At 38.7% G+C, this 17,399-nt stretch overlaps 1 protein-coding gene across 1 annotated transcript in view; it reads right to left on the bottom strand.

The window, feature by feature from the left end:
* ARFGEF1 (ADP ribosylation factor guanine nucleotide exchange factor 1) overlaps positions 1–17,399 on the bottom strand; it is a 169,575-nt gene that overhangs the window by 99,170 nt on the left and 53,006 nt on the right. The window contains exons 2-4 of the mRNA XM_054018001.1: positions 9,249–9,279; positions 2,205–2,361; positions 749–895 (exon numbers count right to left, since the gene is read on the bottom strand). Of these exons, the coding sequence (XP_053873976.1) occupies positions 749–895; positions 2,205–2,361; positions 9,249–9,279 (335 nt within the window). The remainder of the gene's footprint in view (positions 1–748; positions 896–2,204; positions 2,362–9,248; positions 9,280–17,399) is intronic.

The following is a 17,399-nucleotide window of genomic DNA, read 5'->3' as shown; positions in this document are numbered from 1 at the left end:
AGGCAGCTAAGACTGTCCACTGAGACCACCCACACAGACCCCCTGTGACTCCGGCCCTTCATTGTGACTGTCTTTGGACCCTTGGATAACCTTGTTGGGGAACACACCCCAAAGTTGGGGAACCTCTGCTTTTGACAGCACATGAAAAATACAGATCCAGACAAAACAATGAAACACCTACATGCCCTTCCCTGTCTCAATTTCCTCACCCCACTGGAAATGTTCTTTGGGCTTATATCAAGTTCTTTGGGATGTCCAAGACCCTCCCATCTTCTCCTCCTGCATACCCTTCTTTTTGGCTTCTGGTTTCTTCTCCTTCTCTCTCTAAAATGGCTAGTGAGAATCCTCCTTTTAGAAAGTTGATGTCCCCTCAGTCATGTGGCCCACTGATCAACCTCATCAGCTGCTTAAAGTCCCCCACCTACAGCAATTCCTTCATCCAACTAGAGCTCTGTTGATGGACTGTGAATTAAATTCCATCCAGTCGTCTGTAGACAAGGCTTCATGTCATAATCATGACTCCATATGCAGTGAGAGAGAAAAAGGATAACAGACATGTACTATCAGTATGCTAAAAATGGAAAGGAACGCCTTATGAAACACGGCTGGTGTGGGAGATGAAGAAAGCAATAAAATAAAAACTAATTGTGTTTCCAAATAAATACTATGCTTTGAATCCTCAAGGACATGCACATTTTCTTGCTGTCATTACTATAATCATTTGAAACCGCATTTGGTCAGCAATTACCTTTATTATTTGTAGCTGAACCCCTTCGTCTGTTTGAGGACCTTGAAAACAGCCACATATTGTCTCAATAATTCTATCGATTAATTTTTTGCCTGGAGCTGTACTGTCTGGAGCATTTCCAGTCAAGTGCCCATATGCTATAAGTTTCTGAAGGAAAAAAGAAAGGGAAATGCTAAATAAATCCAACCTTGCAATCGAATATGTAGATTCACATTTATGACACAAATGAAGTCAGGATAATTAGAACAGTGCAGTGTATCCCAAATCACAGTACATTTCAAGCACTTGTAGAAAATCCTTCAAGAGCATTCATGTTCTTATCCAACAACTACAACATCACTCAATATGAAGTTTATCAATTTAGCTTACCTAAAGCACTACAATTTACAGTCTGTAAACATTTACTAAAAATAAAAAAACTGTCAACAATTTTAACTGGATTCTGAGACTGACTCAAAAATTATACAGATATTCACATTACATTTTTACCTATTACATCTGTACTATACAATGTCATAATACACTTAACAGAAAGCAAGTTTACAGGATGACTTTCAAGGCTGGCAAATAAAATTGGAACCACTAGGTGTGTTTTGGTTTGCAAGCATTCACTTGTCTTTGCATCTGTGTTTCAAATCTTGTGAAAAGGAAGAGTATTCTAAAAAAAACAAAAAAACAAACAAAAAAAAAAAAACCACAGAATTCTGTTCTCTGAGCATTCCAGCCATGAGACTACTTGTAAGTCTCAATAACCTCCCTACTCACAATAGAGAGTAGACAGGCAGCACAGTGAGACTGTATGCCTGGTATGCATGTGCCTATGAATATAAATATATGCACTGGGTTCATTGTTCTCAGGCCACCTAGCGGAAGATGGACAGAATTTTTGGTAGACATCTTAAGCTTTTTTTCAGAACAATATTACAGGACCAGGATGGAAAGATTAATCTGCTTTACATGGGAAACATGTCATGGGCTCAAACTAGAGTATTTGTAACCTTTGACTATTTTACTGCAATTATGAAGAATATAAAAAGTTTTACAGTAATATACCTGTTCTGGTAGCAGACGTTTAGCCTTTCAGAGAGTTGTTTTCTATACATGCACATTAATACAAAAGATTGAGGTTTGGGACAAGTTACATTATATATAAATTAGTATACAATTAACTAGTTGTAGTTAATATAAAGTATATACATACATATACATATATACATATATACATACACATATATACACACACACATATATATACACAGCTAGATACATTTTCTTCCTTTGCTCTTCAAAACTAGTCTACAGTTGTCTGAAAAAAAATCATATACATTTTGGTTAGTATGTCCCATACAGTAGCTGAAAAAGACATTCTTCCTTAGTTACATTTACCCATCCCCTTCCCTTCAAACCAAACAAGACTTCCTTTCAGACAGTTAATAAAGCCCAATTGTATACAGACCTGTAAACAATCCAGGGATGTACTAACAATCCTGGGGCACTTAGACTGGCATGCCAATTCGAATGGTAAGAAGTACTTGTCGGCTTCAATAAAGCTGGTCTTTGATTTCACTGGTGGAAGTGTGCTTGAACCAGGCTTTGCTTCTCCATGAGGGGGACTAAACAGAATAGTCGTATCATTAGAATGTAACAAGTATCTACACTTAAGAAAGCCTTCCATCACAATATTAGTTTTTCCCTCAATTTTTTCACTTGTTCTTAACCCCAAGAAGGGAAATGATATATTGAAAACTGATTTTTATTAACTGAAACTATCAGAAAAAAATGCAAGAGGATTGTAACTTGCAATAAGCAAAGACAAATCTGTTATAACCCAATAAATATTCTCACTATGAATATAAACTTTGGTTCTACCTGAAAGATTCCTTTTTTTTAAGATCAGACAGGTCCCATTGATTCCAACAGTGGATCTTTAGTTGCTCTTGCTGATTTGGAGGCAGGCAAACTTGTTTTCTCTGAATGCAGGTGTAACCCACACACCTCCTGGGTGTGGTGTTCGGTCCCCTCTAGTGGCACTGAGACCACTTAGAGATTAATGAGTCTGCTCTACAGCCTTAGCTAAGGGCCATATGGCTTTTAGCTCATGCAGTTAGCTCCAGTACTCCCAGGTTCGATCCTGCTCGCTGACGACCGGGGTCTGTCTGTGTTACACAGGCATAGCCCCTCCCACTGAAAAGTCTGCACAACAGAACTTTCAGAGCTGTGAAATACTCCTTAGAATTATCTAGATCACAACTTGCTACTACAGAGTAAATCGTAACTCAGACAACACTGCTGCTTGCAAAGCATGGAGACTAATGACTAGAACATCATCCTATAAGATCCCTCATATCCTTTTGGCAATGTAAGCATTTGAAAGGTGAGCCAGATCTGTAGACTTTCTTGATCTAACAAAATATGCAGATGAGAACAAAAATGATTATATTCTCTTCCTCTGGCAGGTCCACAGACTATAAGAGTGGGATTCTTACAGTAGTATCCACTTGAAGGACCTTTGAACTGATTACAATAATTATATACAATTTCTTATAAAAACTGTAATTTTTGAACTACTATTTCATGTAGCACCTTCTTTTGAAGGAGCTGTCCACTAATACTTATATCTAATATTTAGTGAAAGTGGAACATTAAGACCAGCCAGTTCTGCTGCATCTCTCTTCATAAAAAGTAAGAAATGTTTATGCCAATTTTGGTTTTTGATGGAGATGTTTTCACTTTAAACTTCTAGAAGACTTAGAGGTCTTGTTGTCTCTGACTGCTGGATGGCACAGGACAAGTAAGGAGGATTTTCTAAAACTTTTGGTGTGTGCATATATCTCTGACAATTTGGACTACATCTTCTCCTTAAGGTGATTTGGTGAGGGGCAAAATGGAAGTGATCACAACTTCCCAAGTTCTGTGAAAGACTATTCATTTTTGCAGATGAAAGCTGAATTTGTCCTCACAACTATCTTAACCTGAAGAAAAGAGCAGAACTACAAGGAAACAGATACATTTCTTGAAATGGTTCGAATTGATATTTAGGAAGCACTTCCAAAACTAAATTAAAGTACCAGGGCAGGGCAGTACACATTTGTTGTGGAGTTGTTCAAGTAGCTGCTTTAAGGAATTCCTTAATATTCAGGCAAGAATATATTTTCTTTTTACTTTATGTTTCCAGAATAGAGAACAGAGCCAATACTTTGATATCTTATTTTAAAACACAGCAGGGGCTCTAGTTATACAGGTTACCTCTGAATATATTTGACTCTTCACCAGTTTAAGAAGTGAACTGAATTAGTGGATACCTTCCTTGAACAAAGCATGGTTGACACCACCCCAAGTTTCCCTTAGTTCTTAGTCTCCACCATTCAAAAAAACCTGTCTGGTTTTAAGATTAAGCTAGATAAGTTTATGGAGGGAATTATTTAATGGGATAACATGATTTTAGTCAAACGAACAGTGTGCCATCGCTGGTAAATAGTATCAATGGCCAATGAGGGTCTGGCTGGAGAATCTTGCCTACATGCTCGGGGTTCTACTGATCGCCATATTTGGGGTCGGGAAGGAATTTTCCTCCAGGGAAGATTGGCAGAGGCCCTGGAGGTTTTTCGCCTTCCTCCGCAGCATGGGGCAGGGGTCACTAGCTGGAGGATTCTCTGCTACTTGAAGTCTCTAAACCAGGATTTGGGGACTTCAACAGCAGAGTCAAGGGAAAGGGTTGGGATGGCTTTGTGGCCTGCATCATGCAGAAGGTCAGACTAGATGATCATAATGGTCCCTTCTGACCTTAAAGTCTATGAGTCCATTTGTAGCAGGGTGGATAAAAACAATGTTTTTTTTTGAAAACATTAAGTCTTCTTTTATTTAAACTGGATTTTTTTTTTTATTTTTCTATTTACATTTTTTTTTTTACTAAACCTGTTCAAAATTAAATCTGAATGTAATAGAAAGTGTTTTAAGGCCTAAACTTACTATAATCTCTTTAAATAAAAAATAAATATGCTGAATCCATGAGCCTCTATCAAAAGCTTTGAGTTAAAGGTTGCTTTTTTATATAAGGAAAGAATCAGGGGGGAAACCATCTAATTTTTGAGGTCAAACTTTATAAATAATGGTACAATAGGTTATATTCTGTATTAAGGGCTCGATTCTATGGGAGACCCATGGGCTGTGCTACTGGATGCAAAGGACTGGCAAATTCATCATAGATGTTAGGACCCAGCCTCTGACTCCAGGAGACAACATTGTTCATCTCATCAGGATATCCACTGAATCCATCTGGGTATCTCATACTCCTATTTTATAGCTTCTTCCTGCTTGAGTTCTGATTGGCTCCATAATATTATGAATATTATGACTCTGCCAAGCATGGAAACTTGCACTCTAGCTCATGGAAAAACATTTATCTACCAGCCTTTACTTCTGGATGGTTTTGGGCACGTGAAATAATGGCCTTGCTGTCTCCTTGCATATGTCCAGAGAGAGAGATAAACAGAAATCCATTAATTTCTCAACAGCCTCTAAACAAATAAAATATTGCAGTGCAGTCTAATGTGGGTTACACAAGCAGAAGTCTCGGATTGTTATTTGGTCTTTTGTTTTTCTGGGGGTAGAGGTATGGCAGGGAATTATGTAACAAGGGAGAAGGAGCAGAATGTGCAACCAGAGAGGAGCAACACTGGTGTCAAAGCAGGACATTGTGGGAAGATGGGACAATATTTTCCAGAGTGAAGCCTCTAGTGTTGATTTCAACACCTAGAAACTGGAGAAAAAAATATCATAGCTTCAAATCATAAAAAAAGACCCTATTTGGGAATATTTCAAGAAATTCCTGTACCTCTGGGTAAAAAAGGAACTCCTGCCAAATGTAAACAGTGCAACAAAGATACAAGGCCTGGTAGTCAGAATGAAACAACATTATGAAAAATGTTCCTCAGAAAGGAATGACTTAAGATGATGACGTGGACACATTTGAACAATCTGCATCAAATGGTTAGTAAAGAATGCTGCAAAAATAAGTAATGGACTGCTTACCATGTCTTACTATGCTAGCAAATTATATAAGTAGTCAACACCGGACTAAAGAGAAATACAGAAAATATGCTGAATATAGGAAACCTATTTCCATAGCTTTGAACAAACTGCAGAAAGATTGCTGCAATATTGCTGATGCTGTTGAAATTCATAAGGAACTTCCAGAGATACTGAAGAAAGAAATACCCAACAACAAAGTTAAATTGCAGGCAGTAAAGAAGTGGATGGATCAAACGCTTACTCCACCTCATTTTCTTGCCAATATTCTCAACCCAAAGTGCCAGGGTTGATCCTTAATGGATGAAGAAGATGCTTCTACTATGACTTGGGCATCCAATAATCACTTATCAGACATGTCAACCACAATAAATTTCAGGGCTGGTGGTGAACCATTCAAGCAGTACGTTTGCCATTGATGTTTTAAAGAGAGTCACAGCACTGAAGTCACTAGCTAAGCATCTGGAACCAGAGTTTGTTGACATATTAATCCAGCTTTTTGCAGCAGTAGCCTCTTAAAATATTTTCTTCATTTGGACTGATTCATTCAAGGTTGAGAAATCGATTGGGAGGTAAAAAGGTAGGAAAACATCTCTCTCTTCCAGGCTATGTATAAAAACAAGGAGGAAGAGGATATCTACTAGTTTTAAAAGTTTGAAGGACAGCCTAAGTAACTTAGAAGACCATTGTTTCATTTTCAAGAGAGTTAGATGAGCATGAACTTAAGCTCCAGTCACTTTCAATTTGGCATATTTGAAAATTTTCCCAGATTGACCTGAAATAGTAAGTTTAATTCACGGACTACAATTAATCCTTCTGTTCCTTTAATAAATCATGTGAAAGTGAAACATGCTTTGTTAAGAGAAGTTTATATGTCCGAAACATTAAAGGTTTTGCTTAATAAAACTAAATTTTATTTACAGTTGTGTGTTTAATTAAATTCCAGTTAATTTCCTAAAGCAGCTTGACACAAATCATGAGCAAAAAGTTAATTATCTAGTAAATAAGCAATGTAATTCACCATTTTCTACTATACTAAACATGTACCATTAAGAATCTGAAAATACTAATCTAATTAATTAAATAAATGTATAGCTATAGTATACCCTCCTAGATAGCAAAAAAAATGTACCAAATCTACCATAAAGATTTAGCTGTAAATCAACATGGTTTTAGTGGTTACATCAATCAATGAGAATTCACCTTTCTTTAGAAAATAACTGAAGTACAAATGGAAAAGTTGATTAAAATCGATAACTTCAATTGAGGCTTTCCACTTGGTGATTTAAATCATAGTTTACATTGTGGCTCTAAATCAATCCACCCTGACTAGTACCAATCTTAAATAAGGAGCATGACAGGCATTTCTTGCCCCTGAGTTCCTTGAACAGATTGGGGTCTGCCCCAACAGCAGATCAGAGCCATACAACACCTCAAAGAAAATTTTTCAAAAGGTTAATCAGAATGTGGAGTTAATAATTAGCTACCTAGATATCCAATGTGAGATAAGAAAAGCAGTTTAAAATGAATTTTGGAGGGAAAAAAAAAAAAAAGAAGTTTCTCTGTCCTAATGCTCTGCAAAGGAAGGTCTTCTACCTCCTCTGCAGACAAAGACAACTGATAGCTCTTTGGTAGGAGGGGTACATCCTACATCCATAGCTAACAAGTCTATGTGCCTCCAAAGCAACAAAGGAAACTGAAGAGCCACTATTAGAATCTTTAGACATGCCTGAAAAATATATAAACAAAATAAAAGTCTATTTACAAAATGTTTCATCATAGGTAAGGATTATATGTACACTACACACACAAAAAACTATATACACTCACAAAACAACTGTGTTAAAAACATTAAGGCTGCAAAGCCTAACACTCAAAACTATTAAATGTCAGAATTGAGGTTGCACATGCAATCTGGATGAGACCCCTTTGTGCATATGCATTGTGATACAGTCTTTAATTACATGATCACATACTATTTTTCCACAGGATTCCTGCCTCATTCAATGCACAAGATGGATGATGCTCACTGTATAAAAAGCTATTCAATATTTTGTTCTATCCTCATTGTTCAATGTGTGGTTGCATATCTTAGTTACTGAACACTATTCAAATGTGCTATGAGAACAGAATTATTAATTTCCTCATGGACTTTTTTTATGGTACTCATCTGAGTGCTTCAAAAACATTAATTTATTTTCACAACATTTATGTGAGATGTGGGAAGGGACGCAGACAGAGAGAGATTAAGGTAAGAAGTGTCTACACATTTTAGATCCCAATTTGAGGAGCTTAGGGTCTAATTTTTCAGAGTACAAAACAATATGCGATACTTCATATCTTCCAAAGAACAGTTCCCCTTGCCTTCAGTTGCAGTTATGAGTATTCAACATTGCTACAAATCAGACCCTGGGGTCTCAAGATGGACATCCAGAAAACGAGGAACACACAATTACTGGCCTATGAAAAGTTTGGTTTAAGTGACTTGCATAGCATCGCATGGGAACTCTGTAGCAGAGGCCGGGATAGGATCCAAATCCCCTGGGTAGCATTCAACTGCTTTAACCATGAGAGCATTCTCTCTCTTCCCCTGCCTCATTCACAAAATACCATCCACTTTCTGCAGCAAATGAGGCAGGAATCCTACAGACAATAGCCTCCTTCACTACTCAGCTCTGATTCATCCCTAGAACACAGCTCATCCTGTGCACTGAGTGAGGCAGGAGTCCTATGTATCATGTAATTAAAGACTATCATAACAAATGCCCAGTTTGCCAGGGTGTTCACAGATTTGCTGACAGCAGAGAAACACACACTCTAGGAGCTTGGATTCTATTCCAACTTCTGGGGGGAGTGTTCTCTAATGGTCACAAATCTGTCTGCCTCTATACATTCTGCATGTGTCCCATTCAGCCTGTCCTAGATCTGTCTCCCTACCCCTGACTCCTCAACCCAGTACCAGTTTCTTCCCTTAGCCTACCCAGTCTCTACATCCCAGGCTCCTTGCTCAGCCAGTACTAGCCTCCATCTCTGGGCTCCCCATCTCAGGTCTCCCTGGAGCTTCTCGCCCAGCCAATCCCAGTCTCTCCTTTCATTGGTTGCTCATCTAATCTCAATATCTGGCCCTAGGGTCCCATCCCAGTTAACTGCCCACAACAGCCAATCCAAGTCTACCTCCCACATGGTCCCTCTCCCATCTATTCCATCCTCTCCCCACAACCCTCCAAATTTTTCTGCTCACTCTCAGTTAAACGACAGATGCAACAGACGGGAGCAGCAGTTGCAGACAAGCTCCTGAGTATTATTCATCTCACAAGAGATGTTCAGCACCTTTCAGGATGTCTCATCATATGGATAATGTTATAATCTTAAATTCATAATAAGTACTATACGAGTGTCTACATGAATATTTTTCCTATTTTCACAAGACAAATTATTTTTGCTCAATAAGAGGAACAGAATTATTACATACCTTTGTTTTTCTGTTTCAGCTTTTATTTCCTCTGAAAAAGGAAACAGCAAATTAGAATTCTTATCATAAAAGCATAGTTATGGAAATATTAATATGCACAGTCACTTCTAATTTTATATTTGTTAACAGGTGGAAAGGCAAACTTCTATTTGGACTAACACCAAGTTTTTTAACCAAATTTCAGTTTAAAACAGCAAGCACCATCATGAGCAGTTCAAGTGTTTCTATAACTCATTTCTGATGTAATTTGCAACTAATATAATTATTAATTCAGTATCAAAACCAAGATGAGCTAGATCTCTATTTTCCAAGTTATTTAATATTTAAAGTAGTGTCCTAAACAAAACCAGGGCCACCTTATGTTAGGCACTGTTTCAATATATAGTCTTTGTCCCAAACAGCTTAGACAAAGATATAAAAGGGCGGGGGAGAAGATTGCAATCAAAACAAGTATACATAAAATGTTTTTAATCCTTTGAAGACAAACAACTCTAACATTAGGCTATTTTATCAATCTATGCAATATTCCTGTCTTTGCAAGTCTGGGTTATGAATGAACAGGAAAACTACATTCATAACTTCTATCAGTTTTACCTATAAAAACTCTCACTTGTCCTCTTAAGAAACCAGTCTCATATGCCTGGATGTTACAGACAATTTTTCCTTTATGAATATACAATTAGCGGCAAACAGCTGCTCACATTGAAGGAATGACCTGGGACAAAAACATACTTCGGTAGCATTTCCACTTCAGACATGATATTAAATTTTTAAATTATTGCAACTTAGAAATAATGGATTTCTTAGGAGACTTGAACCCTTTCCCCATCCTTCATATAATCAGGACAATGATATACAAAAAATGCTTAATTTTGCCCAGTATTTTAAATGTCTAGACTCTAGACATTGTGACAAAACATTAAACAATTGTGTAGCTAATTTTAAGAAATGTATACATCTTCAGATACCAGACTACTTACTACTCACAACAAAGCAAACTGTAACATCTTTCATAGGAAACACATGGTGTTTACTAGGCATTAAGGAATCTGATTTCTACAGAATTTGCTCTGATTACAGATGGGAAAGACTTTGACAGTCAAATAATAAAATTATATAGGATCAAATTATAAAATCTTAATAATCATCACAGAAAAATAAAGTGTTACTAATGTATCATCAGAGCAAAGTTTTCTGTTCTAATCATAAGCATAGATCAAACATGCATAGAGTACTTGGGGGAAAAAAACCAACCAACCAAAAAAAAAAAAAAAAAAAGACCAACCCTTCATTCAATAAGACTGCATTACAATTTACCTTTGAACATGATCATTAACCAAGAAATGATGTAGTACTTTAGCCTCACGTGCACGAATTATTTCAATTAAACAGCCACCCCCTTTCTCCATAAATGAAATGTATTATTCAGAAGTTAAATTTCTCAATTGTGCACACACTAAATATATACAGTTCAAAGCAAAATTTAAAATGATCACTTCTTTACAAACAGAATCTAATGCACTAAAACTGCCCAAAATACAACAAACCGAAGTTGCTATCTTTACAGTTGAACAGTTCTGAGTATGTACAAATTGTATGAACTTTTAGTTTTTTCCTTTTTAATTTCAAAACAGAAATTCTGATTAGCCACAAGACAGAGCTAGAGGTTTGACCTTTTCAATAATAGAAAGATATGTACTTCTTTCAAAGTGAACATTAAGATTTATTGACCAGAGGTTAATTATTGACCAAGGTAAACTTGAGGTTGATAGTATCAGACGGGTAGCCGTGTTAGTCTGAATCTGTAAAAAGCAACAGAGGGTCCTGTGGCACCTTTAAGACTAACAGAAGTATTGGGAGCATAAGCTTTCGTGGGTAAGAACCTCACTTCTTCAGATGCAAGAACATAACTCTAACTCAGGAACCAACCCATGCAACAAACCTCGATGCCAACTCTGCCCACATATCTACACCAGCAACACCATCACAGGACCTAACCAGATCAGCTATATCATCACCGGCTCATTCACCTGCACATCCACCAATGTTATATATTACTTGCATCTGAAGAAGTGAGGTTCTTACCCACGAAAGCTTATGCTCCCAATACTTCTGTTAGTCTTAAAGGTGCCACAGGACCCTCTGTTGCTTTTGAGGTTGATAAGCACCTAAAAAGACAATATATATTAGCATTCACTGAAATACAAATGAAGTCAATCATAGAATCATAGAATATCAAGGTTGAAAGGGACATCAGGAGGTCATCCAGTCCAACCCCCTGCTCAAAGCAGGACCAATCCCCAACTAAATCATCCCAGCCAGGGCTTTGTCAAGCCTGGCCTTAAATACTCTAAAGGAGGAGATTCCACCACCTCCCTAGGTAACCCATTCCAGTGCTTCACCACCCTTCTAGTGAAAAAGTTTTTCCTAATATCCAACCTAAACCTCCCCCACTGCAACTTGAGACCACTACTCCTTGTTCTGTCATCTGCTACCACTGAGAACAGTCTAGATCCATCCTCCTTGGAACCCCCTTTCAGGTAGTTGAAAACAGCTATCAAATCCCCCCCTCATTCTTCTCTTCTGCAGACTAAACAATCCCAGTTCCCTCAGTCTCTCCTTATATATCATGTGCTCCAGGCCCCTAATCATTTTTGTGGCCCTCCGCTGGACAATTTCCAATTTTGCCACATCCGTCTTGTAGAGTGGGGGCCAAAACTGGACACAGTACTCCAGATGAGGCCTCACCAATGTCGAATAGAGGGGAATGATCACGTCCCTCGATCTGCTGGCAATGCCCCTACTTATACAGCCCAAAATGTCGTTAGCCTTCTTGGCAACAAGGGCACACCGTCGACTCATATCCAGTTTCTCGTCCACTGTAACCCCTAGGTCCTCTTCTGCAGAACTGCTGCCTAGCCATTCGATCCCTAGTCTGTAGCAGTGCATGGGATTCTTCTGTCCTAAGTGCAGGACTCCGCCCTTGTCCTTGTTGAATCTCATCAGATTTCTTTTGGCCCAATCCTCTAATTTGTCTAGGTCCCTCTGTATCCTATCCCTACCCTCCAGCGTATCTACCACTCCTCCCAGTTTAATGTCATCTGCAAACTTGCTGAGGGTGCAGTCCACGCCATCCTCCAGATCATTAATGAAGATATTGAACAAAACCGGCCCCAGGAACGACCCTTGGGCACTCCGCTTGATACCGGCTGCCAACCAGACATGGAGCCATTGATCACTACCCGTTGAGCCCAACAATCTAGCCAGCTTTCTATCCACCTTATAGTCCATTCATCCAATCCATACTTCTTTAACTTGCTGGAAAGAATACTGTGGGAGACCGTATCAAAAGCTTTGCTAAAGTCAAGGAATAAAGTCAAGGATCCACTGCTTTCCCCTCATCCACAGAGCCAGTTACCTTGTCATAGAAGGCAATTAGGTTAGTCAGGCATGACTTGCCCTTGGTGAATCCATGCTGACTGTTCCTGATCACTTTCCTCTCCTCTAAGTGCTTCAGAATTGATTCCTTGAGGACCTGCTCCATGATTTTTCCAGGGACTGAGGTGAGGCTGACTGGCCTGTAGTTCCCCGGATCCTCCTTCTTCCCTTTTTTAAAGATGGGCACTACATTAGCCTTTTTCCAGTCATTTGTGACCTCTCCCGATCTCCATGAGTTTTCAAAGATAATGGCCAATGGCTCCACAATGACATCCGCCAACTCCTTTAGCACCCTCAGATGCAGCAGATCCTGGCCCATGGACTTGTGCTCATCCAGCTTTTCTAAATAGTCCTAACCCACTTCTTTCTCCATAGAGGGCTGGTCACCTCCTCCCCATGCTGTGCTGCCCAGTGCAGTAGTCTGGGAGCTGACCTTGTTCGGTATAACTGGGTATCTCCATTATGCCTATGGATTTCATGGCATTTTTCACTTTTAAATTAACAGTCTAAAAGGAGAGTAATTCAACAGTCCAGGGAAAAAAGATTCCTGTCAGATGAGCCAAACAGGGAAATAGTATTTATAGATTCTTACTGATTAGGAAATTAATATTTCTCATTAAACTCACTTATAGCAAAGCCATTTCATAACTCAGTGTTCCCTCTCTTTTAAACAAATATTAAATTCACTTATAAAAACTATTTTAAGTCAAAAGAATCCTTCCTAAGCTAGATAAAAATTTTGTTTTCCCAAGGATTCTATTTCATTTTGTAATAAAAAGATACAATCACAGTAACATTAAGCTACTCTTTGTTAATTTTTATGATAAAATTAAACTGAGTTGTATATGTTTAGGGAACAGAGGGAAGCCTGCCAATGTTGAGGAAAACTTAAGGTAATGCTTCCAATAAACAGTGAATGCCAGTTTGAAATCTAATAGCACTACTTGTGTAGTGACTGGCATTCCTTCTTTTCTCCCAACTAGAAAGCACAACTGGGTGGCTAGTTTCATTAGTGAAAATCCCACCAGAAACTGATTTAACTCTTCAATTCTCAGGATTTGAAAAGAATGTATGAAATACATACTGGCAAAGGTCTAAACCTACCAGCCAGAGACCAAAAGAATAAAAGATATGGGGGCAGGCTTAGGGGTAACACCTAGGAAGATGCACTAATTATTGGAAAAGGGGGATTTCTACCAGGGTGCTTTGCCTAAAGTCAGCTCCATCTTCATATCAGTCTGGACCTACAAGACGTCTGATTATTTGAAATCTTTTTCTTTTGCTGGTGGAAGGAGAAACAGCTCTTTTTTCCTCAGTCTTCTTTGGAACCTTCCATTTCTTTACCTCCATCCCCTTTTCTGGGTCCTCCTCTCTATGAATAACTAATTCTAGAGCATTCCTTTCTGCTATTGATAACTTCACCAAGAAGCTGAAAACTAATATACCTGTTACTTTGACCTCCATCTGCTGGGTTTCCAACTGCAGCAGAGAAATCAACCAGTCTTGTCAGATATCCTAATTTTTAATATGAAGTGAAACTAACCTATTAGGACAAGGGAACTCAAAAAAGTCAAACAGCTTTGTCTAGGTGGGCATCTGAGTAACACTGGGAAGAAGTGTAGTTGTTATCCTGTGCAGTGAAATGACACGATAGGGAGAGGTGGCATCCTGTTCAACTTGGCAGAGACAGAGACAAGATAAAATAGTTTATAAAGGCCTTGAAAAAGTTCTCTCTCTCTTCACAATTAATGTGTTTGGTTTCTAAATCTATATTTGTTTTTATGATTATGTCTAAGTCATGAAAAGAAGTTCTGACCGGTGAAGTTGTGCTAATTAACCACACTGTCATTTTATTGGTTTCAGAATTACAATCCAGAATTTTTAAACCAATTTTATAAATTACATTTCAAAAGCCAGCAGGAGGCATTTCAGTTTTGGACCAAATGGCTGGGGGGGGGGGAAAAAAAAAAAAAAAAAAAAAAAGATCTAGTCCAGATCTACAAAACTGTTTATTTACAGAAAACAAGCTACATGATTTGTGCAGTTTTGCCACTTCGAATTTTAAAAAAATCTAATAGCAATTTATATTAATGCTTTATTTATCCTCCAGAAATTCATTTCAGAAAGCCAACAAGCATATTGTACAATACAGTAACAATACATCAACTATAATGAACAGATTGTCATAATCAGTGATATCTAACTCCTCTGATATTTTCATTAAAACATGCTTATGTCCAAACAGGGACGCCATTTTCTATACTGCAGGGAATCAAGATATGGAATGAGCAGTGATCTCTCTCAATAAGTTGTCATCTCTCCTCCCTTCCTGCTACAGAACAAAGAAGTCAGAGTCTTCAACCAATATCCAAACAAAGGTACCAAAAAGTCCTCCAAAGTGAAGTGACCCAAACCAACAGACTACGAGGACGGGTGGATGGTAGAGGCATTGTGTCAAAAATCCAAAGAGCTTATCACTGAATACACTCTGCCTCTAGGCCCCTCCCATTAAAACTGGGGACTGTTAACTTCTTGTGCCACAGTATCCTGAGAAAATGGGAAGAAAAAGTAAGTTGTGTAATGGAACTCAACAGGAACTTCCATAAACTCAGCAGCCTTTACTCTATAGTATTTAGGCACAGTGGGTCAAACATACTTCGTCGGTTATATATGAGTAAATACCCACCACGCTTCCCAGTCAGTTATTCTCCCACAACCTAAACGTACTTTGGATAGCTGAAAATGGTCTGAAGCAGCACACAGAAAGCAAATTATGAACTCTCACTTTACACACAGCACAACTTGATCCAGATGAGTGCAGTTAGTTTCACCTCTGCATCTAATTTTACATATGGAAGGGCTGCAGAGAGAAAGTGACATAGCCTGCTATTTTTCCTACTGAGACTGCCCATGTGTCAAGCACTCATGCTGGGCTTCTGCTTTAGTAGACATAAAAATACACAATCTGTACTAGACAAAAATAGGAAGAAACTTGTTAATAAAAGTACAAAGGCAACGAAAAAAGGGGTAGGAGAAAACAAACAAAAAAAAAAACAAAAAAAAAAAAAACAAAAAGAAAACTGGAGGAAGAGACCAAAAGGAAAGGGGATGCAGGGGGATCCAAAAACAAAGCAAAACAAAAAAACAGGAGAGACACAATGTAAGAGGAGATGACAAAAAGTGTTGATTGTAAAAGCTGGTCTGTATACTTGAAACAGCTTTCTAATCATGTTTAGTCAGTCTCTTTTCCATTCCTTCCTAAAAAAAACACACATGAATATCTCCACTTTATGTTCCAGCTCTGACAGCCATTCTGTTCGTTCTTTCCATTATGTAGCCTCTGTGCTGTTAGACTATGAGACCTTTGGGGAAGAAATTCTTCTTTAGCAAACTTCTCCAACTGCACAGCACAAAGTAAATAGATAAAAAGGACACAGGCAGATGGGGAAAGAAACAAAAAGAATTACAGTGAGGAAGGGAAAGAACAAATAGTAGTAGTCTCACTATGCACTGCCTTACATTTTATTCCTCAGTGAGAACAATGTAGTGTAGCAAAGAAGTGAGCTGTCAGAACTGTGTGTTTTTGTATTGCTGTAGATAACCTGTAATAACTTTTTCTCCCCTATTTAACCTAAAATAGATCTTGCAGATAGAAGGAAAATTACAGTAAAATTTTGAGATCATACAGGTCTTTCCTTACGCTATTTGTCTTCTGACATTAGGGTAGGTCTATACTTACCTCCGGGTCCGGCGGTAAGCAATCGATCTTCTGGGATCGATCCCGGAAGTGCTCGCCGTCAACACTGGTACTCCTGCTCCATGAGAGGAGTACGCGGAGTCGACAGGGGAGCCTGCCTGCCGCGATAAGTTCGAACTAAGGTACTTCGACTTCAGCTACGTTATTCACGTAGCTGAAGTTGCGTATCTTAGTTCGAAGTGGGGGGGTTAGAGTGGACCAGGCCTTATTGACACTTTCCTAAAATCTTCAGAGGAACTAGAAAAGTTACTATTTCATGGCTGTGATTCTACTCTCAAGACATGATGGTAGATGAACCAGAATGGTGCCCATGAGTTATAAGACAGACATGCTAAGGTACAAGCTAATGAAATAAAGCTTTCCCCATGAATCTGAGTGAGATTTCCACAGTAAGGAAAAACACAGTTAGGCTGATAACAGTGAAGGGCCAAATCACCCCTTCTCATGAGGGAACACACACACACACACACACACACACACCCCCTAGGGACTGGAAAATTCTGCTAAATTATCCCCAATATAATTATAGATTTGGGAGTGCAAGGGAAGGAGGAGAGAAAAAGCTGTGGTGGACTGGGCAGGGATTCAGTTTCTAGAAGCCACAGATGTGCTGGAGGCCTGTGGTATCAGAGTAGAGGCCCAGAGCTTCTGCATCAACTCTAGGATTCCCTGCCAGCACTGTTCAGGTGAAGCTACTGAATTATATTGGAAAAAACTCTCAGAGAGTTATATTACATAGAGGGGCTCTGCAAAAAGCCAATATATCCTCCGGTGGTATTAACTGAGCTGCACACTCTGCTGGGATGGGGACAATGGCAGAGAGGCAGAAACATACATCCCCCTCTCCATGACCCCCATAATACCCACAAATAAATCCTCTCCTTTATAGACAGCTCTAAGGCTATATCTACAGTTAGAGCTGGGGACGTCACTTTCAGCTTGCGCTGTATTTCCGG

This window comes from Malaclemys terrapin, chromosome 2 (genome assembly GCF_027887155.1).
Source record: "Malaclemys terrapin pileata isolate rMalTer1 chromosome 2, rMalTer1.hap1, whole genome shotgun sequence".
NCBI classification, from domain to species: domain Eukaryota; kingdom Metazoa; phylum Chordata; order Testudines; family Emydidae; genus Malaclemys; species Malaclemys terrapin.
This window is presented reverse-complemented; position numbering and strand designations above follow the sequence as displayed.